A 22,503-nucleotide genomic window follows, 5' to 3' on the forward strand; every position below is an offset into this window, starting at 1 on the left:
TGAACTAGGAAGTCAAGTCAAAGTTCAAAAAAGCTTCAAACATTGAAACAGCTCTCATTTTCACAAACTGTTCCTCTAAGGTGAGCACGGAGGGGAATATCCTTCCTGTGTACATTTCTCTTTTGTGTATGAGGACTGCAGTGTTTGTGATTGAGGGATTTAACACACAGCACTGCTGAATAAAAAATGCAAACAGTGCTTATTAGTAAACTGCCAGCATTACCAAAACACAGGTTATTAAAATGCTTATTTTGCCTTCCTAAGTGCACAGTGTAGTATTTAAAGTCAAAGCTAGCTCTGTACTTTTGAAAACCTTGTTTTTACATTCTTCTTAGATTTGTTAACAGGAGTCGAGTCAGAAGTTATCCATTAAAATGGGCAGGAACACCAGAAACAAACTGCAAATTCACCCTTCACCACACAGCACAAAAATCATGGTCACAGCTTCATATTTAATGTGGAATCACTTTAAGTATACAATATTTCAAAAGATCCAGAAACTGGTTAGGAGCTAAGAGCCAGTAGAACAAAAATACAGAAAGTCTAAAATACATCTTTGACCTTTTTAATCCTATATTTTAGGGTCACATTCCTGAATAGACAAGTTTGCCTTATGAGGAAAGAAACTTTGGTATGGAGTTGAACTAGCTACATGAATAGCACCTGTAGCTTTCAAAATAAATAGTAATGGCTAACTAGACACGATGGCAACAAGATATCCCCTAGAACAAGCATATGCTTGGAGCTATGCATGAAGGCTGGACAATGAAATGAGTGTAATTTTTTAAAGTAACTTCAAAGCATTTCTGCTTTTCATATTTCTAATTATTTAGAAAGCTTTCATACAGTGAGAAAGCTTTACTTTTATATGCTAACCCCTAATAATCACTCCTTTGAAAATTGCACTCTGATGCTCACAGAACACTATTATTAAATGTTTTTCTTTTAAGTCTTTAGATTCTGTTTTTCTAAAATATTGTATTTTTTATTCCATAGGCCCACGCTGGTTAGCAGTAGATGCTGGGAACAGAAACATCCCCCCTGCTCCAATAGTTACTTATTAAAAAGGTCAAAGATAAATTCGACCTTGAAATGGAACAGAAGTTGGGTTTTTCTTAATAAATGGTATCAGAAATAACAAATTATTTTTGTCACATGTGATACTCTCCTACAGCCATCGATATAAAGTAGCTACCGGAATGTTAGTCTATGTTAATCTGTGTTTTATGGGTCTGCAAAAAAGCATAATACACATTTAACAGAGTAAGTGAAACTTCAGTTTCCAGTGTGTAATGAACTTTAGTCATTTAATAAATTTTAACTTTTATTTGTGTATTCCACTGTAGTGCTGTGACAACAAATCACACCTGTGTACCAGAGCATACATCAACAGTATGATGTAACTTTACTTACACCACTGCTATATTTAGATTTTTGAAAGAGACATAAGCATACACTATGGCCACAGCAAATAATTTTCTGGGTTTTTTTCTTTGATAACCTTCACTTTTTCAGTAATACTTCACTTTTAAAATTTGAATTATTGAAAAAATCACAGAAAGTTTATACAGGAACAGATATAAGGAATAACCTCACAGGCACTGATATGACAAACATTTATTTTAAGGGCTGAGAGGCATTAATACCATGTCGACAAAGTTGACTGAAAAGAATGACTAACTTTGTCTAAATGGAAAATGCCCACCTTTGCTTGTTGAGAAAAGAAATTCAGAAAGTTATTTTTTGGCCTTGCTATGTCACGAAGTCAATCATACAAAGACCTACGCATTTAACCTAAGATAATAGTTTTAAAAGCCCTTCTATAAAAAAAACCAAAAAACCATCATGCAAATCTTTGATCAATTATGCAGCGGCTTTAAAACTGTTGCAAGACCATACTGTATATATTAGCTTTTATACTGCTAATGCACAACTAACAGCAAACTCGATTAGATTAACACAAATTTGTCTTAATTACACCGTTATATCACACTAAGGAGACAAATGCCACAAGATTGGCAAAAACATTTAATTCTGAGCACTCAAATGGCAGGACAATTATGTGTTGTAACCCCTTCACATTTAGAAAAAAACATGATCCTGCAGTCTCACTTTACAAAAAAAGAAAAAAAAAATTCTGTAAAATATTAATTGGGAGGGGAACAGTTTTACTACCTAACACAAAGTAACTCATACAACTAGTGTCAAAGGCAAACAAAAATACTTCTAAATAAAGAGTCAAAATACACATAGCAACAGAAGCACAAATGCTGCATTAAATACAGTCAAGATAGGAAGACAATGCACTTGTTAATAAAAAAGACAAAAAAAAGAAAATATACTAAAGTCAGCAACACGTTTAAAGAAAATGCAGTGAGGGAAAACTATTTTTTTCCTATGACAACGGTTTTCCATTTGCAGTCTTTCCATCCATAATTTGTCTGGTACAGTACATCCAATTAAAATATTCGGAATCTCACAGAAGAGCTAGGTTTTTCTCTTCCAAATCTAATTCACAAGCTGGTTTTGGATGTTTTAAACAGACATCATTATGAATGAAGTAAAAGCAAGGCAACAAATGGACTTTTCATTACCATCAATCTTAGCAATGATAACAAACATTTTTAAAAGTTATCATAATCTTTTTTGTCCTTCTTTCCCTCTGCTTCAAACCCATCAACCCCATCACTGTCCCTTCTCCTTTTACGATTATTATGGATGTTGAAGCGTTGATTCATCTGTGGTAATGGATCCATTCCTAGAACTTTGTGTATCTGACGGAATGCAAGGAGTCTCAGCGCAAACTAGAAAAAAAGTAAAAAAAAGTTACTTGTGTTACATACCAATGTCCATTTTGAGGAATTCCTCAATTAAGGAAGAGCATCAGTGATGTATCATATTACCCTTAGCTCTAACTATCCCGTCTTTCTTTCCCCCAACAAAGTCAACACAATAAAACGTGTCTGTTACGTTTGCTGCCTTTCAAAGTGCAGCATCTTAGCTTAAAAATAATGTACGTGTGTTTGAGCTCCTGGGCTTGCACTGAAGCAGCAAAGGCTTGTCACGCATCATGTTAGGCATTAGGAATCATTAGCAAAAGGATCAAATGAAGCGGTAGAGGCAGTAACCTCTTAAACTGCAAGTGTGAATGGTCAATATTGTCATATGAAACTTGCAGAGATGTATTTATAAAATATTAGATATCAAAGTAATTTCCAATCTACTACCATACTGCTGTAGAGTGAGCCTGTTTACATATAGCTAGATCTAGATATATAGATATAGATGAGAATGCTATACATTTTTCAGGATAATACATTTATTTTATTGCAAAAATGTACACTGTTATACATCCTCTCCTATGACATGTTCAATGCCTAGATTAAGACTGGTGAGATCTGACTACATTCTAAGAAAAAAAAATTCACGTCCAATATAAAGCTCCATTAAAAAAAAAAAGAACAAACCATCCACAAATTTAATTACTTCGCACCTACGTTCCCTTACCTGTGCACTTGAAGTAATATCCTCTCGTTGCTGATCTGTCATTACAGCAAGCGTATCAAAAGGATCTTTTTCACAGGGGTCCAGAAGGCCAGGACCACCTACAATAATCAGGCTAATTAGCAGCACACCTTTACCTTATTTCAAGCAAGATTACAGATTAGCTAAGCGTAAGTATACATACAGGGGTCAAATGCAACTTGCCTTTAAGGATGATTCCTGAAGATATACACTCAAAAACTCTTCTCAGTGCATCTCCAGGACTCTGTGGCCCAGTTGCGCTGCTAATTGCTTTTTCCACAAGCAACTCCATAGCCTAGACCAACAACAGGAGGATTCAGCCAAATTAGAAGATGGATTAAGACAGAAAAAAGCTGCTGCTGTTCCTCAGTAGAGCATTTTGTAGAACATTACACATCATAGAATACTTTCAGCTAAAATGGAAAGAACCTCCAGTTATTTTATAAAGATGAATAAAAGTGGTGCAAGATTAACACTGAGTACTGATACATGCAGCTGGTCACTGGGCTCAGTGTTGGGCCCAGTCCTGTTTAGTATCTTTATTGATGATCTGGATGAGAGGATTGAGAACACCCTCAGTCAGTTTGCAGATGGAAGCTGGGTGGGGGTGCTGATCTGCCGGAGGGCAGGAAGGCTCTGCAGAGGGATCTGCACAGGCTGGATCCATGGGCTGAGGCCAGTTGTGTGAGGTTCAACCAGGATAAGTGCCAGGTCCTGCCCTTGGGTCACAACAACCTCCTGCAGCTCCAGGCTGGGACAGAGTGGCTGGAAAGCTGCCCAGGGGGAAAGCACCTGGGGGTGCTGGTCAGCAGTGGCCAAGATGGAGTGTGCCCAGGTGGCCAAGAAGACCAAAGGCATCCTGGCCTGTGTCAGCAACAGTGTGGCATGCAGGACCAGGACTGTCCCCCTGTGCTGGGCACTGGTGAGGCCACACCCCAAATCCTGGGTTCAATTTTGGGCCCCTCACTACAAGAAAGACACTGAGGTGCTGGAGCATGTCCAGAGAAGGGGAACAGAGCTGGGGAAGGATCTGGAACACAAGTTCTGTTAGGAACTCCTGAAGGAGCTAGTGGTGTTTATCCTTGAGAAAAGGAGGCTCAGGGGTGACCTTATTGTTCTGTATAACCACCTGAAAGGAGGGCATAGCGAGGTGGGGGTTGGTCTCTTCTTCCGTGTAACTGGTAATAGGACAAGAGAAAATGGCCTCAAGTTGCACTAGGCAAGGTTTAGATTGGATATTAGGAAAAGAGATTTTGACTGAAAGGGTTGTAAAGCATTGGAACAGGCTGCCCAGGGAGCTGACGGAGCTACTATTCCTGGAAGTGTTCACAAAACATGTGAATATGGCAATTAAGGACATGGTTTAGTGGTGCTGGGTTAACAACTGGACTTGATATCTTCAAGGTCTTTTCCAACCTGAACAATTCAGTGATTCTGTGATGGGCTTCTTCCCATCACAAGCTGTACAATAATTTTGTAGAAATTTATACAGTAGTAGCCTACATATGCAGGTAGACAACTTGTTGAGCCATATTTTGGGAGTATGAAACATTGTGGGACCCTTGATTCTGTCAGCCACAAGAATATAGTACACAGTATAGTACTGTATACCTAATGAGACAGTATAGTACAGTATACCTAATGAAACAGGATGCTTCAGAAAAATATTTTTTTTTTTCTGCAAGAGTACAGAAACTTAAAACATCAAAAATTTAATGTTCTTAAAATGCTTAATATCCTCACTAGTCTTTCAGTTTAGCAAAACTGAAGCTCACAGCAATTTTTCTCCTGGTTACTGACCAACACTAACTCAGATGTTAAACAAGTGTAAAAAAACCTCTAGGATAAACATGTTTACTGAAATGTATGCATTACTTGATGTTAGTTAAAATGGTTTAAAAATTCATTCTATTTTAAATACTGGTGATTTTTTCTGTGAATTTTTCCATTGTTTACTTTTATTATTTTATTTTTTTCCAGAAGAACCTATAGAAATATTTGTGAAAGTAAAGACTAGCTTCCCCTAGTTTTCTTTCCCAGCCTGTGGATATTTCACTACTACCTCTTTGGCAATTTTAATTCTCAAGCAATGTGTGTCTCTTGGTTTTTGATAAGTTTTTTGAGGCACTTGTTGTTTGGGCCTTGTCCTCCTCACCACATTTACAGTTGTTCAAATGCTACCTTTTGTTTTTCCTTTCCAGGTGTAAATAGTTATTCTGATGCATGCAAGTAACAACAGGCAGCACTGATCACAATCCTTCACTGAGGGCGCCCATTCCTTTCTATTTTAGCTCCATTTAACTAACAGATTTCAATTACTGAGTACGTTATTTCCATGCCCTACTGTATCAGTCAGGATTTGGCAACAGTAATTTAGTTGTTTTCAAGTAGAAAGCAAAGTACATCAGTAAAGAAAAAAAAGCAGATCTTGGATTTAAATTTTTTAGAATCTATTTCTTTTGGATCCTCATACAATACACTGATGTCTCTAACTCAATCCTAGGAAAATGTGTATTATGATGTGCTGGTGTTTATGTGCACAAAAGGCTGGATTTCAGATTTGAACAATGCGTAGGAACCTGACAAAGTTCTTCTAATTTAGTTTTTACTTTCAGGCACATGAAGTGCTACTACTGTGAACATTCAGACTTCCTAATATCTTTTATTTTTACAACTACTTATGTTTTTTTTAAAAAGGCTCTGTCATCTGTTTGTAAAAGGTTTCTAGTACAGATGGTAGGAGAAGGTCGGTATCCAGAAAACTGTATTACTCCAATCTATGAAATTCCATCTGAACTGGCAGAAATCATCACTTTCATTTTGTCATTGTTTTTATCAGTAAGACTTTTCCTACAAGCCAAAAGAACAGCTGACTACAGTTCATTGCTGATCCATGTCACTGAGATCCATGTCATCAGGTACCACGAGCAAATCAGGAATCACTTTTGGAGAGGGATGAGATACAGCAAGGTCTGACACACTGCTTCATACCTCTCTTCCCTTCTGGATGTGCCTTGGAACAGATGATATGGGAATTAATAAACTACATTTCTTGTTCTTCCCCCATGTGTCTGCTCTGTGTTGCAATAGTTGTAAGGATACTTTTCTGAAAGTATGCCAGGGTTCGTTCTCTGGCAACTCAGTATCATAGTGATATTAAGAGGGCACTTACTTTTTAGCATCTTTTAAGCTGTATTTGTTTAGTGTACTTTTCATGAAATGCAATACTGAAACTGGCACTAATTTTTTTCCCTTTAAATATTTAAAAAAGCAGACATTACTGCTCCACTCTTCCTTTCCAGAAGCAATAAATATTATTAGAAGTAATTTAATAAAGCTGTCTGCAAACTTAGTGGAGTTTTAAAACACTTCTCACTGAAATGAAGTCAACTGCTCAAACTTTGAGAATATTAGCGCTCTTCCTGCCAAAACTGAGAAGGAAGCAGCACAGTGCAACTTGATTTGGTCTGCAAAATACAACAATCAGAGCTGATTTACTTCCACACAAAACATGTTTCAGGTATTTGTTCCAGACTAATTTTGTCCAATCTACAGATTGTACATCTCTTAGTACTTGGAGCACATGTTGCACTCCTGGAGAGATAATGTAAGATAGTCAATACAAAAGCAATGCTCCAAAACTTAACTGCAAGAATTAAGAGAGGTGACCTGATAAAACCCAGAGATTTAAGTGACACTGACTAAAATATGATGATGACACAACCACAGGCTGTACTTAAGTACTGTGGTATTTCACCTTGAGAAAGGGATATATTAACGATCATGAGAATTACTGTGGTTTTTTCTTTCAAGTTCTTTCTGTTATCACAGAACTATCTGGGCACAGCCAACATTATTTTAAATAAGCCTCAGCAAACTGCAAGCAATTCGAAGTAGGTAGTTAGAAAAAAGTAGGTTTTTCGTATAAAGGAAAAAAAATGCTAAAACCTAGAAGAGGAATATATTCACAAAGAATAAAAAGGAACAAGAAAATTCCTTTTGGAAAAAAAAAAAAAACAACAAAACTTCCAGCTTCAAATGACAAAACCTCAGAAATCTGTATTTTTAAGAGGGAATCTGGAGTATTTGTTAGCAAAAAAACCTCAAAAATTCCCTAACAAAACCCTGCATTATTTGTTGAAACAGTCTGAATTTAAAAATTGTATTAACAATTCCCTATAATTTCCTTGTAGTAACATATTTATTAAGAAGACTCATTAAAAAAACACATTACTTACCCAGCTTGGAAAATCAGACCAAGTAGGAACCCGCTGACAGAGGTCACGAAGAATACGTATGATAATCACACAGGACTGCAGACCATTAGCTCTAGCCTTGAGAGCAATACAAAATCAAATTAATTAACCCCTGCACCTACAGCAAACAGGAAATGTTGAAAGACTAAAACACCACTGTTCAATGGAAGCTCAGATACAAGATTGAAACAAATCATTCTACAACTTTATTCCGTGAGCTGCCATTTACAGCAGTATTTTATACAGGGTTAGTAATTTAAGGTGGTAGAAGTCAAAGTGCACAGGTTATACAAGAATAACATTTCTTGATCCCCTATACACTTTGACCTATGTTCATTTGTAACAATAAATACAGTATCTTTCTATATTAGAAATAAAAAGGATAAAGTAAAGATCTAAGAAATAGGTATAGAGACTGAAAGGTCAAGGGAATCTGTTTGGTTTCTTTATTGTGCCTTTGCCAGAATGCAAAGTCACTAAACCAAACAGTTGCTTCTCACCTTTCATTCCCTACACTTAATGCACCTAAAGAAATAGGAAAAAAAGTCTTAAATCTAAACACAAAGCTTTAAACACATATTCCATTATTTAAAGCGAAGTTACTCTGCAGCCTTATGGAATATATAACAAATATACAACATATGATCACCCCAAGCGAGTCAAGCTTTCAACATCGCCTTCTCAATGACCAGAAAAAAAAATGACGTCAAATGAGCAATAACTGCATAAAGCAGCTCCTCCATACTCAACCTTCTACAGTTAAATTTAGGGACCAGAGAAATATTAAATATTATTAGCATGAACAACGCTGAGTGTTTTCACACAGTTAAACATTTATATTGCAACTGAACTAATCTCTCATAAGGCTACAAGAAGAAAGTAAAATGATGTTCCGAACCTGGAACCACTTAGCGTGGCGTAGAGCAGCCAGAGCGTCAAGGCATTTTTGCCTGTCCAAGACGTCCGGTGGGTCTTTCACCATACCCGAGGTTACATCTAAAATGGATTGAATTGGCAAAATGCAGTGAGGAATGGGTGTTTGACCAGGTGAGAAAGACACTTCCTTAAATAGCTTCAATGTCACACATGCCATTTAAAGTTTAAACCCTTGAACGAGAAATGTAAATGTTCAGCAAAAGTCGCTCAATTAGGATTGGGGCATTGACCCAGTATGAAGATCAAGAGCATACTGCATTTCAGCTCTGAGGTTATTTTCAACTGCATTGCTGAATATGCAATGCGTAGTACTTCTTTATTTCAGCTAACACTGGAAAAACACATATCCCCTAAAATTAAATACCGAAGGAAGGATGGTTGGACACAGTGCACCAGCACAGAAGAACACAAGACAGAAGGAACACAAAAATCCACTTTAACCAAGTAGAAACATTCAAACTTAGTTTCTTTTAAATTTTAATTGTCACGTGTTATTTGGGACCTATTCTTGAAAGAAAAGCTAAGTATAACAAATCTTAAAAGCACTAAATGTTTAGTAATGATGTTATTTTTATCATGCCTTAAACTTGAAATTATTTTGCTTTAAAAACCTGACTAAAGGAATGTGACATGTTCTTCAATATTACAGAGTTCCTTGTTCTCTAGTACCTTCTCTCTTAGCCATATAAATAAAATTCCTCAGCCCATAATATATATGTTCCAGCAACACTCAGGATGCAAGAAAGGATCTAAAAAGGGACTACTTTACACAGAGTCAACAAGATAAAGAAAAGCAAGGAATAGTCTAAAAAACAAAGCAAAATTTCTGAAAGATGCAGAAAACATAGCAGACCTTGCATATTTAAATGTTCAGAAAAAAACTTAATTACCAAGATGACTGGTTTGCTACCAAAAATGAAGAGACCACAGAAGTGGTTTAATCAATGAAACTGGAACCACTAAACAATGTGAAATGGTATCCTCAGGTTACTTAAAAACTGTATGGATACAATCAGATCAGTGATCACCATTAGAAGTTTTTTTTTGCTCATTATGAAAATGGCTATTGTGACTAGTCACAACATATGTTGGTAGCATAACTGGCGATACACCAGGTAAGATGAACCAAAAAGCCATCACTCAATGGCACACATTTCACAGGAGCTGGCTGTTTGGAACAGTACAGTTTACTCCTCCAAGACCTAAATTTAGGTAAGCCAGAGAATAAAATAAAATAAAAAATAATGAGACTCATGAAACATGCCTGCAACAAGAAGCTTTTAGGAATGTTGCAGGAATTGTGCTCTGAAATCACAAATGTATAATTAGTAGGATTCTTTACAATACAGAGCTAAAAGGCCATGAATTAACATGGTGGTATAACTTTGCAATACAGTAACTAAATTTAATGTGAAGTACTACTACTAGTATTCAGATTTGAGCATTTTGATAAGATAATCCTATTGCTCTGCACAGAGATAAAAATGTGAAGACTTCGTAAGAGCAAAGTTGAGAAGAACATAGGTAACTTCTCACACAGATATTCCAGCTTACAGGCTATATATTAAAGTGGAAAGATGAAAATCTTCACTAACAAGGCAATTACAGAGCAAATGAAAATGTTTAAAGTGATGTTTCTTTTAAAACAAAACCAATTTAAAAAAAACCCAAAAAGAAACAACAATAAGAATCCCCTCCAAACCTCTACAAGAGGGGTGCCAGCTAAAGCTAAGTGATGAAAGGAGTACAACCCAGGTATTTGAGACAAGGAGTACATCCTGAGAAAACCCACCACAGGAAAAAGTGGCAAAGTAAGGTTGAGAAATTAAAAAATGAAAATAGGTGCTGTGGGGCCAATAGCCTAATCAGTCAATTACTTACTTTCTTCTAAACTAATATGTAAATAGGTGACACTGTGCAAACCTTTAGCACAATAAGTCATTGAACAATTTGAAACTTTACTTCTACCTCTGAAAACCTTCAATTTGTAAAATAATTTTACTAAGAAGAATTGCAATTAAAATGTACAGAAAAGAATCTTACTTAGTGCTGGAAATATTGATGTAAAATGGGTTACTAATAGCTATCATAAGAATACCCATGGAACTTAAAAAGACTCTCAAAGTCAGAAGTTGCTGAGGCACGTACTACACTGAGAAAACGTTGACTGAAAAAATATATCAAGGAACTCCTGTAATATTTATTCTGTGGATTTTTGCATATGTTTCACATTTCAGGATTAACCCCTTAAAGACTATTTAACTAAAATCAGATGCCTAACCTACCACCCTACTAAACTGAGACAAAACTGAATTAATTTACAGAATACGGGCATGAATTCTTACCCTGTATAACTTATTGCTAGCCTAAACATAAGGGGTTAATCTTCAGTTAGACGTGCTGTGTCCACACTACCTCTTCATTAAAAGTTAACAGGTATGTCAATTTAGGTAAGTTTTATTATGTAAAATACATTTTGTCCAGTCAACTATTGTAAGACTAGTGTGAACACTGCTTCATTCTAGGAGAGAGACAAAGACGAAAAGAAAAAAAAAAAAAAAAAAACAAACACAAAGTAACAGCAGATGCTAGGACTATGCATCCAAACCCCTCCTTTGTAAAGCATGGCAGGTGTGACACTGAGCTTTAGAAAACCTTGGTCAAAAATCCTTCCGATGTCTTGGCAGCAACCCCTGACAGGAATCAAGTCCCTCTGCTAGAAGGCTTTGGACCGGGGCTGTTAGCTAAGGATAAAAAAGACACACGCGCACACACAGATGTGTTTGTAGGTATGTACACTTTGTTTGATGAAGGAAGACTCCACAGCTGGGTTAGAGCTCTTCAAATGTATTAGATTCGGTCAACTGTCAAACGCACAACACTGTAAGGAACAGTAGCTGTGCGGTTAACAATTTCATTTCACTGTTTAATTTTTCAGACTTTTATCATGTAATAATACATCAAACATGATTCTACTCCACGTGCAAGACTCAAGTTGCATCTTTACTCAGACTGGTTCTTCCGGTAAAGCCTTCCTTAACACCTGAACTAGCTCCCCAAGCGGGCTAGGGAAAATGAAAACTTTAAACCAGTGTAAGACACAGAGCATGAGAAGCTGCAGGAAGGAAAACACAAACACATACTGTTACTCTGCAGCAAATAAGCAGCAGTCTTCAGAATAAGAAACTTCTTTCCTGCAATAATTGGCAATTCAGTCTTCTATTTGCTCCAGTTTCAAAAGTAAACTTTTCTACACATCCATTTTATACTGCTCAGTGTCTTGAAGAGAAGTCTAAATTGACTTTGCCTAGAGGCAGTACTGCATTCGGCAGTGAATAAACTCACAAAGATAATTTAACTCAAGTGTGGGTCAGACAAAAATACAGATTTGTTTCCTTTTGGTGGCATAACTTAGGGGACTGATGGTAGCAATTTGAAATTTGTTTTATTTTTAGTCCACATCATAGAATGTTGGGCCAGAAACCACTTAGTTGAAATGGAGTACTGTAGCAGGAATCAATACTGCACTTTTGCACAGTAGGTCAAGAAATAAACATGGTATTAAGGGTTAATTTAGTTGAATGGTTAGTCTAATTTAATAATAAAATGCGTTCTTTATAAAGTTAAATAACATGGAAAGTTGGATTCAGCCCAAAGTCATGTTACACTCAGATTGTCAAAAACCAAGTAAAACTGGTTGGGTGTGACAGTACACATACAAACCCTTTATAGCTAGGAATATTATGCACAGCTTAAAAATCATGTACAAAACACTCTAAGACTCTTTGGAAGTCATCCAAACCACAGAATGCATCTTGAAATTTTTCTTTCTGATTATGTAGGATGACTTTGTTAACATAGCTTGCTTATAAATGCACTAGTCACAGCTACAGGACACTTACTAATGCAATATAAAAACCTCAAGTATTTTAGAGGACATGTAATGATGAGATGAAATATAAAAAAAACCTCCGTGGCTTATATAAATACGTATATACACAAGCACATGTATACATACACACATACAATTTCTTTCAACCTGCATATGAGAAGTGTTAAAACAGCCTCAGATTTCCTATTTGTAGGTTCACTGTCAAACACCAGAACCCTGTTTGCTATGATCTCTTTCAACTATGAAAATACAGGATTAAAAGGAAACAAAGTTAATTTTATCTGACCCGTAAATAAAAAGAACCAATGTACTGCAGACATTAATCATGCTTGTTGGCTTAAAAGCTTTTGGAGCTTTGAAAGTGTTACAGAACAGACCCTAAAGCAACACTGCTGGCACCAGAGAAACTGCAGACTTCGGAAATGTAAATTGATTCCCAAGCTCCACCTTCTGCTTCAGCTCAACGACAAAGCCATTTCTTAATGTACTAGTTGGGTTTGCCAGTTGGAGAGAAGACTGATTGTAATACCAGGAGCCTAAATATACTCAAAAAACACTCCAGACCAAAAAACAACCTCAGAGAGCTGGAAAAAATCGCATCATCTTTTAAAATTAGAAGCACTGTTACTGTCAAAAGTACTGTAAAAGTGCATCTTAAGTGGCGCTATCCAGAACGTCTAAGTGATGGTGATACTGACCCAGTTCAAACCCAAAAACATGTGATTTGATTTTCTAAATCCATATAAGCTTTCTCTTAAGGCAAGACTGCTCTAGAAAGCCAGTTTATAGCCACTTGCTATAAAATACTTTGTTTTCCACATAATTTTAAAAGAGGGGGAAAAAAGTCAAGCTTGTACCTTTTCCAGAAAGCTGAGGTTGGATATAAAGTTAGAAATTTAAAAAATTAAATAAAAGCATCATCTACACATTTCTTTTAACCAACTGTTCTCTACTGAGACTGGTTGTTGAAAAACAAGGTTTCGATCAAATACATGTGCCAGCATGTTGCCTTCCAGGACCTTAGTGCCATCTTAAGCAGAATAGATAAACATAAAAAAACAGATAAGAAAGAAGTAACGTCTTTAACAACTTCCCAACCTCCATCCCTCATGTTCTCTTCCCGAATGACTGGAGATGTCAGTGTGATTGTAACTTGCATTTTGGGTTCCACACATGAATTTAAAATTATTGCTGCTTCTGGGACTGCACACTTGATATCGTATTTCTCTGGACTGATTACCTAAATATTGAGAAACAGAAATTTCTATTAGCATGTGGCCAATAAAAGTATGAGGAAGAAAAAGGATTCCAACATAGTCATTTTTTAAGAAAAAGACAGAAACACAATTATATGAAACAGATACCTGTGTAGTCATAGAAACCACACTACCCAGTATAAAGATATAAATATATGTGGACTTGCATGTTGTTTCCAAATTATTAATGAAAATACATAACCAAGAAGTCAGAAGAAAAAAACTGCCCAGAAAGGAAATTAATATACAATTACATAATGAGAATCTTGATGGGGTTTGAGATAAAGAAAAGCCTCAGTGCCAATTAATCAGCAGGGTGTTTCTCACTGGAACATAGAAGCCTTTAAAAAGCAAAGATGCAGGGGTTATTTTTCAAGCTTGCAGTTACAGATGGATATTGCTAGGTACATCCTCTGCTTGGGTATCACAAAACGTTAAGAACAAAGGGCAAGATAAGTACCAGAAAAGAAAAAAAGTAAGAGTAACTAACAAAGTGGTTATTTTGAATTGCTTTTTGCAACTTCATTTAGTAATTCTAAATAGCCCAAAAGGAAGCTGTAGGCACCTCTGTGACCTTCTTCCACACACATGGACAAGTGAACATTTCCACAAAGACATACCAAGATGCCCATTTTTAAAATTTGCTTTTGTTCTGTTACTTCAAACAAGAGCAAATTTGAGATTATTTTCTAATTAATTTGTTCCTGCTAAAGCTTCTACCATGCCAGTGATTCTGTCAAGCATTTTAGTAGATAGCACTGAAATACTAACGCTGGGACAAACACTCTATAGTGACAGGCTTTGTTTATCAGAGACCAGAGGTTTTATACTTTCTTGTGGAAATTCTGTAAAGGGTTTGTATTAATTTCACTGAATGCTCTAAGATTGCATGTTTGCTTTTCTAAAGGTCCAAATTATAAAAAAAATCCCACACAAGACTTAGCTAACTAATTGTGAACTATAAAGCACTGACACATATGAATAGGAGACAATATGTGAGTACAAAAGACAGGCATTAATGGAGAACTTTGACCTTGAGGCAGCAGGCGTGCTGTAACACTGCGCAATTACCTCTACTGCTACTGGTAACTGATTAATGGCCTTCCTTGTGCTCATTTCTATTTCCCACATAAATGAAATCTATTAAATGGTGATTGATGCTACACTGCTAGAGCACACACTTGTATGGACACAATACAGAGAAAGCAGAACATGCAGCAGTCTCTGAATTCAGACAAAAACACTCGCAATACGGAAACTGAACCTTGGCTATGTCATGTAGCAGCACAGTGAGCCCTGCAGACATTTAACTTGAGGAGAGATTTTTACAGTACTCTTACAAAAATTCAAATTCAACAATCTAAATTCTACTTACTGCAAGTTGCTTAGGGAGACTTTCAGCAATACGACTGAGTAACGTCTTGGAGGGCTTCTCAGCACACAACAAAACTAGATTGACATTTCGGTCTCCACGGAGTAGCAAACCTTTAGCCAAAACGCCCACCCGTAAAACGCCTTTCAAAGCTCTGTGAATTATAGTTAAAAGTTGCATTTAAAATAATAATGTAAAAATGATAAAAATAATCCTTAAGATAAAAAAGTGAAATGAAATAGTATTCCACATGCTTCTGAGACTTCAAAATACTGTAAAAAACCCCAAAGAGATGAGATCCTGGAAGCATGGATAACAGGGGAAAGAAAAACAATAAAATTCTTAAAAAGTAATAAAGAAAAATACCTGTCTTTACTGCCATCCTTTTTGTCATCTCCCTCTTTGTTCTTGCTTTTTTCATGATCAGTCATGCTGTCAGAAACCAGTTTCAAAGCACGCTCAGTAATAGAAACAATTTTTTGGACTGCCTGAAGTTCCTCCTCAGTTGGATATATAGCAGCATGCTTGGTCATCACATAGCGGTCATCAGAGGAGTCAGGGCGGCGCAGAGGCTGAACAGACAAAAAAGCGTATTTCTGAAACTTGGGTGCACTTCCAAGGTCACAAATGAGACAAAATGAGGAAAACCCAAACATGTGGATAAAGAACAGAATATTCAAACCTCATATCACTGAAATGTAACAAAACATGAAATCTCCTCAACAGCCTACACTGGTCACAATCAATCATGTCTGGAAAGACATGAAATGTATCAAAATTAAACAAAAGCCAAACCCTAAGATCAGAGGTACCTCCCCAACATTAGTACTTCTTGTCTTTCTGTCAACTGAGAAATACTTGCAGATTGCTGCAAAATAAAGCATCCACGACTGCTTTCATACAATCACAAGATGGGCCCTCAGAAGGTCATCTAGTCCAATCTCCTGTGCGTGGTCAGCTTGAAGACCACATCATGCTGTTCAGGGTTTTAGCCTGTTGGTTTTTGAAAACCTTTAAAGATGGAGGTTGCACAACAGCTGTATAAAAAAAAGATGATTTCCTGTATTCAGTCTCGACCTCTTTTGCCTTGGCTTAAACTGGGTGTATCTCACCCTCTCAGGACCGTAAAAAGCCTAGCTCCATATCCTATATAATGCACAGCTATTAGAAGGCTATTACATCCCACTGAAGCTCTCTCTTCTCCAGGCTGAACAAGCCCAGATGCCTGTCTCTCCTCACAGGGCACACGTTCCAGTGATGCCATGATTTTTTGCCTTTTCCTTTTACATACCTTTGATGTATTCTCAGTGTCCTTAGCACACATACTTGTAAATCTTTAATCCTGATATCTTAGCATAGTCCTGGAATTCTGCTAGGCCAGAACACCACACACCCTTGAAGGCCTCACAGCTGGAGGCCAGAAAGCTTTGTGCTATCTTGAAAAACCAAGGCCCTCTCTAGAATGTATTCTCTAAACTAAGATTAGCCCCATCTGGGGGGGGATACTTTCGAATAGGGAGATGTCACACCATTCATTTAAGCCTCTCACTGGGGAATCTTTGTCAGATATGCTGATTTGCAAGGTCTATAAAATTGTATATGCGATATATGGGGTGTGTGCATTTTGGCGTATTCCACCTTGACAAACTGTTGCACCATAAAGATCCCTATTATACCAAAGTAAAAACCCTTTTATCCCTTAACCGTGTCTAGATCTTAATTCTAGGACTAGGGATAAGGCATCACCAGACCCCTGACCATCCTGGTAGCCCCACACTGAGCCTATTATGGTTTATGTATCCTCTATTGGAAAGCCCAAAATTAAATGTAGTATTGCAGTTAGAGTCTAACGAAAGCTGATCACTTCCCTCATCTATAATTATGCTCCTGTTACTAAAGCCCAGGTTGCTGCTGGCCCTGCTGCCAGGGCACACTGCTGACTCATACCTAGACTCCTGTTTGCCAGGACCCCTGCATCCCTTTCACCAGGACTGCTACCCAGACTCTATCAATTCAAGGGGTTATTCCTTTCTGAATTCAGCATTAGACATTTTTCTTCCAGAATTCCGTAATGTTCCATTCCTACAGCCCGCCTAGGTTCCTCTGTATGGTGGCCTTGCCCTCAAAGGTATCAGGTATTCTCCCCACCCAAGCTGATTCAGGTTCATGCCAGTTGCAAACCTCAGGAGTGTACACTCACTCCATCACCTTTCAGATCACTGATAAAGTGCTTATAGACTAATCCCAGGATCAACCATGTGGTACTGCACTCCACACAGCCAGAGTATGATGCACCACTAAGCATTACTCTCCAAGACTGATGATCCAGACACTTTTTATCCATACATTTGTCCACAATTAGGTAAATAATGTTGTATAATGCAATCAAATAGAATAAAAAGTACAAAAATCCAGTACGACTTGTATTTCAGAAGCAGCAGTATTTGAAGCATCCTCTTTTCATTTCAGTGGACTTATTTTGGAAGACTAGTCCACCTACACCATTTCATTAGCATATAATTTCCTCTTCACTTTTCCAAATCCTTTATTAAGAAACACTGGAGACAAGTGAAGCAGCACTGAATAATTTATAATTCTTAACTATGCCTGCTGGTAAGAATGGTTTAATTTTTTTCTCAAGTTAAGAAACTCACAGCTGGTCCTTGGGGTTGAGGAGGCATTCCAGGTCTAACTCCCAGCAGGCCTAGAGGTCCTGGAGGGCCATGAGGATATCCCCCATCTGGTATTCTGCGACGGTCATCCCAGTGATGTTGCTCTTCCTCCATTCTCCTCCAGTACATGTCCTCTTCATACCGCCTGAAGTGCATCAGTCAAAGTGTTCTCTTTATACAGCAGTTAATACTTGCCATTGCTCTAGAGAGATTCTTCTCTACCCTCAACAACTTTTAGTAGTCATAAGCAAATACCAATGAACAGAGGGTAACTAACATGAATTATTGTTGTAAAAGTAGGTCTGGATTTATAGCAAAGTAATTCTACTAACTCTGCATTCCTCAGAAGGATTGAACAGTAACAAGCAAAAACCACAGAGAGGGAATGACAATTTAAAACAAGACAGCACAGAGTCCCCTAAAGTATTTAAAGTAAGTAAATACAGAGTTTAGTTTCAGACAATCTGACAGCAGCTTTGTCACATTCATTCAAGAAACAGAATGCATTACCTCATTTCCATCCTCCAGCGTTCCTCCTCTTCTCGCCTTCTCCAGTATTCTTCTTTCTGCATCTGTTTCCTCATCTTCTCCTCTTGAATTTTTCTTGCTCGAATACTGGGCTTTACTTCTACTTGTAAATCTGGGTTTACTTTTTTCTAGATCAGAAAAATAATGAATTAAATGTTGCTTTCCTGTCCTCATCTCAAGGTTACAGAGCTGTTCTGACATATTTAACATACACTAGTCATCTACAAGAAAATCAAGGAGAGTAAAATGCAGTTTTAGAACTGCACAAATGCACTTATCATTAAAAAATCTGCAACACAAAGAGTGTGTGTTGCTTATCCTACCAAAAACACTGAGCAATACTATTTTACTCTCTAAAAACTCAATGGTAAGCAACATAAAGAACCTATTGTTGCTTGCATAGGTTGTACTACAAGCAATATTCAAAACATTTTAAAAAACCCAACCAAAGTAACAGTTTCACAGTTTGCATTATTCTTTAAAGACTATATTGCCTAAGAAATATATTTCTCTTTTTTAATATGCTATTTACACAGAATGCATACTTTTGTCTAGTCTTTAAACCTAAGAACAGGAAACCAGTCAGCTGATATCTGGTCAATTTTCAGAGAGAAGCATTAGCATTTCTACCTTGTACTGAAGTCTGTGCCGCCGCCCTTTCAAGTGCATCTCCTTGGCATTAGGATCATTAAAACTGCATTCACAGAGTTTACAGTGAAAGCGGATCACCTTTCCTTCATCATTCCTTACCTGAAAAATAAAGTTATAACACATTTGGCCTTTTTTTTTGGTAATAAAGGGCATATAAAATTTAATTATCCATTAATCTAATTCTCCAGTGACACTTGATAATGTCTACCTGTCTCAAAACATATTAAGAAGTTCACACAATAAGCGAAAGAAGGCAAAGTAGAAAAGTAGAACCTTCAATTCTGACAGACACACCACTGTGGTTGGTAATGAGCAAGGAACAAAGGCCTTCCATTTCAAAGAGTGCACAGCTGTGAAGTCAAATCTGAACATACTGAGGTAATAAATTATAAACCTGTATATCACGCAAAATTTACATCACACTTAATCCACCTGTCTCGTACCAACCACATGAAGAATGCCCCACTAAGCAAAAAAGAAACATACCCAATACAAAAATGTAAACATATGCACAAGCCTTTGCAGGTTCAATGCCTTGTCACTCTTATCTTCAAGGAGAACCCAGAGAATTACAGATAGTCAACCTCATCTTGATCTCTGGGAAGATGATGGAGCAGCTAATCCTGGAAACCACTGCCAGGTATAATGAGGGCAAGAAAACCATCAGGAGCAGTCAGCATGACTTCACCAAGGTGAAGGGCTGGTAGACGCAGACAGAGCAGTCAAGACTGTCTACTGGGATTTCAGTAAAGCCTTGGACACAGTCTCACCACAATATCCTCCTACACAAGCTGTTAATGCATAGGCTGGATAAGCAAACAGTGAGGTGGACTGAAAGCTGTCTGAACAGCTTGGCCAAGGGTGGTGATCAGCAGAATGAAGGCCAGCTGGAGGCCAGGAGCCAGCAGTGCACCCCCAGGATCAACACAGTCCTGTAGCATCTTCAGTAATGCTCTGGGCGATGGGGCAGAACGTACCCTCAGCTAGTTTGCTGATGACACAAAACTAAGAAGAGTGGCTGATATGCCAAAGGATTGCACTGACATCCAGAGGGACCTCAGCTGTCTCATCTGGGGAAGAGGAGGCTGAGGGGAATCATATCAGTGCATATAAATACCTGGTGGAAGGGTGCAAAGAGGACAGAGAAAGACTTTTTTCAATGGTGCCCAGTGCCAGGACCAGAGACAATGAGGACCATTCGAAACATAGCTGAACATCAGAAAACTCTTTTCTATTGTGAGTGAATGTGCCCTGGCACAGCTGCTATGGGGAAGTTATGGAGCCTCTGTCCTTTGACATTCTCAAAAGCCATCTGAACATGGTCCTGAGTGATGGGCTGTTGGTGGTCCTTCTTAAGCAGGGTGGTTGAACAAGATGAGCTAAAGAGGTCGCTACCAACCTCAACCACTCTGTGACTATGTTTCACTAAAACAGATAAAAAATAATACACATTTTCATATTAATACCTCCTCCACATAGTCATGGCCCACTGGTTGGACATCACTTTGCAAGGCAGCAAGAGTTGTGGGAGTCACTGGTTCAGCTGCTGTGTCAGGTTTTACTTCCTGTGTTTGTACTGCAGCAGCAGGAGGTGTTTTAACACTTTCAGCTGATTTCATTTCTTCCATTTTACTTCCTGTTGTCTGAAGCTTATTGCCACCTAGAAATCAAAACAAGTTAAATTATTACCCTTCATAAAATGAGAATGCGACTAAACATGATGTGCAAACCGAAGATTTTATTTGCCAGTATCTGTGGTCTGGGCAAAGCATTATTGGTCTTTTAAAATCAACTGAAACTTAAATATATTTTCATACAACTAAATATTTCAATAGTAAGTTTAACAACATTCAAGTTACTTAAACACTGAAGTTGTTTTATTCTAACAAGAAAAACTTTTACTTTGTAAAATTACCGTTTTGGTTACTTGTTTTCCTGCTTTTTCAAGACACAGGACTGAATGGGAACAACTCAGAATATATAGTTTAGTAATCTCCTTTTTTTGTCATTTTGTAAATGTATCCAAAAAAAGTACTTCAAAACCTTTTAATGTCTGTACTAGTCAAGGCAGTATACCCTTAGTGTTGCAACTGTACAGGTCTCTCCTTGAGGAGAGGATAGCTTACTGTGGAACAGCTGCTTCCCATCTCTGCTCTGTTCAGTTCAAGTTTCCATGGTTAGTTTTCCACTGTAAAAAGGATGTTTCAGTTGTCCATCACCAACTGCCAATCTATTGCAGGTGCATTAACAGCCCAGGCTGTGAACTGAAATTAGGACTAAAAACTGCAATACTCCAGCAGCTACTACATAAGAAACCAAAGGTAGGAGGCTTCTTATGAAGGTGGGAAAAGCATTCAAGAGAGGCCAGGTGATGGAGACAACTGGGTAGAAAACACCATCAATTCTGAAGCAGAACTTTTATAGACATTACCACCTATCAGTAATTCCCTTAAACACAGTGGAGTTACTCATGCACAGAGTTAACTAAATACATTTGTATCTGCTGCACTAATTCTTAAGAAGAATTTATGGAATAGGTTAGGTTTCAAAATAAAGACTGACTTCTGTACTTGCCAACAAAGTTTATTTTCGGTGTAGATATTTTCTTTACAGCTATATTAGCAGCAGTTGAAGATGTTTTGTTGTTGGACGCAGTGTTAAGTGGTGTGTTTGCCGTGGGAGTAAGAATTTTCACTGCAGAGGATGCAACAGAGGAGTTCACTGTACTGCTGCTGGTTGCTATATTTGAAGCAGAGGCAGTTGGTTTGGAAGCAGATGTGGATGTTGAGGAAGTAGCTTGGGTAACCACATTTGGTTCAGTCGAAGGAATGGGTTTGCCAAGTTTTGTGTGCAACTTTACTACCTGTAAGTAAGAAAACAAATTTGTAACATGATCTCCCTGGGGTTAACTATAAAAATAACCTATCACTAACAAAAATATAACTGAAAAAACCCAACATAAATTAAAAGTTAGCTTTTTTTTTTTTTCAAAAGTGGTCTTGGGGAAGAAAAAAGATAGACATGTAAAAACTATTGTCATCTGTAACAAGGAAATAGTTAATAGTTATCCCACATTGCTTACTTCCATTAGAAATTCAGGCATTTACTCCCACAGCTGTTTAGATAAGAACAGAAACACAGTAAGCTTGTCAGCCAGGATAATTCAAGGAAAGAGTCTGCTCCCACTGTTTCAATGTGTCTGTTTTGTTGCCCAGTCACTTTTTAGTCTCTGTATGAAAGTCCAGTACACTGAACTATTTTGGTTCCAAACAATATATGTAAGTAAGAGTTATTTAATTCAGATTCAACAACACTGTGTGTTTTGATTGCTACATTTGAAGAGTTTTCATATTGAAAGAACTTCGAGGTTATTTAGCCAAGGCGAATGGATTCCTCAGGCAAAAATTTTCCTTTT

At 37.5% G+C, this 22,503-nt stretch overlaps 1 protein-coding gene across 3 annotated transcripts in view; it reads right to left on the reverse strand.

Moving 5' to 3' along the window:
• Positions 1 to 432: 432 nt before the first annotated feature.
• Positions 433 to 22,503, reverse strand: part of ZFR (zinc finger RNA binding protein) — a 47,663-nt gene continuing 25,592 nt past the window's right edge. The window contains exons 8-20 of one of the 3 annotated variants that reach the window (XM_069001288.1): positions 21,663 to 21,951; positions 20,555 to 20,748; positions 19,068 to 19,187; positions 18,420 to 18,565; positions 17,892 to 18,054; positions 15,604 to 15,809; positions 15,241 to 15,391; positions 13,708 to 13,849; positions 8,680 to 8,777; positions 7,764 to 7,859; positions 3,709 to 3,820; positions 3,508 to 3,605; positions 433 to 2,804 (exon numbers count right to left, since the gene is read on the reverse strand). In XM_069001288.1, the coding sequence (XP_068857389.1) occupies positions 2,625 to 2,804; positions 3,508 to 3,605; positions 3,709 to 3,820; positions 7,764 to 7,859; positions 8,680 to 8,777; positions 13,708 to 13,849; positions 15,241 to 15,391; positions 15,604 to 15,809; positions 17,892 to 18,054; positions 18,420 to 18,565; positions 19,068 to 19,187; positions 20,555 to 20,748; positions 21,663 to 21,951 (1,995 nt within the window). In that variant the 3' untranslated portion in view covers positions 433 to 2,624. Of the gene's footprint in view, positions 2,805 to 3,507; positions 3,606 to 3,708; positions 3,821 to 7,763; positions 7,860 to 8,679; positions 8,778 to 13,707; positions 13,850 to 15,240; positions 15,392 to 15,603; positions 15,810 to 17,891; positions 18,055 to 18,419; positions 18,566 to 19,067; positions 19,188 to 20,554; positions 20,749 to 21,650; positions 21,952 to 22,503 lie in introns of those variants that run through there. The other 2 variants (XM_069001287.1, XM_069001290.1) reach the window with 2 other exon arrangements.

The sequence above is a fragment of the Aphelocoma coerulescens genome, assembly GCF_041296385.1.
Source record: "Aphelocoma coerulescens isolate FSJ_1873_10779 chromosome Z unlocalized genomic scaffold, UR_Acoe_1.0 ChrZ, whole genome shotgun sequence".
Lineage (NCBI taxonomy): Eukaryota > Metazoa > Chordata > Aves > Passeriformes > Corvidae > Aphelocoma > Aphelocoma coerulescens.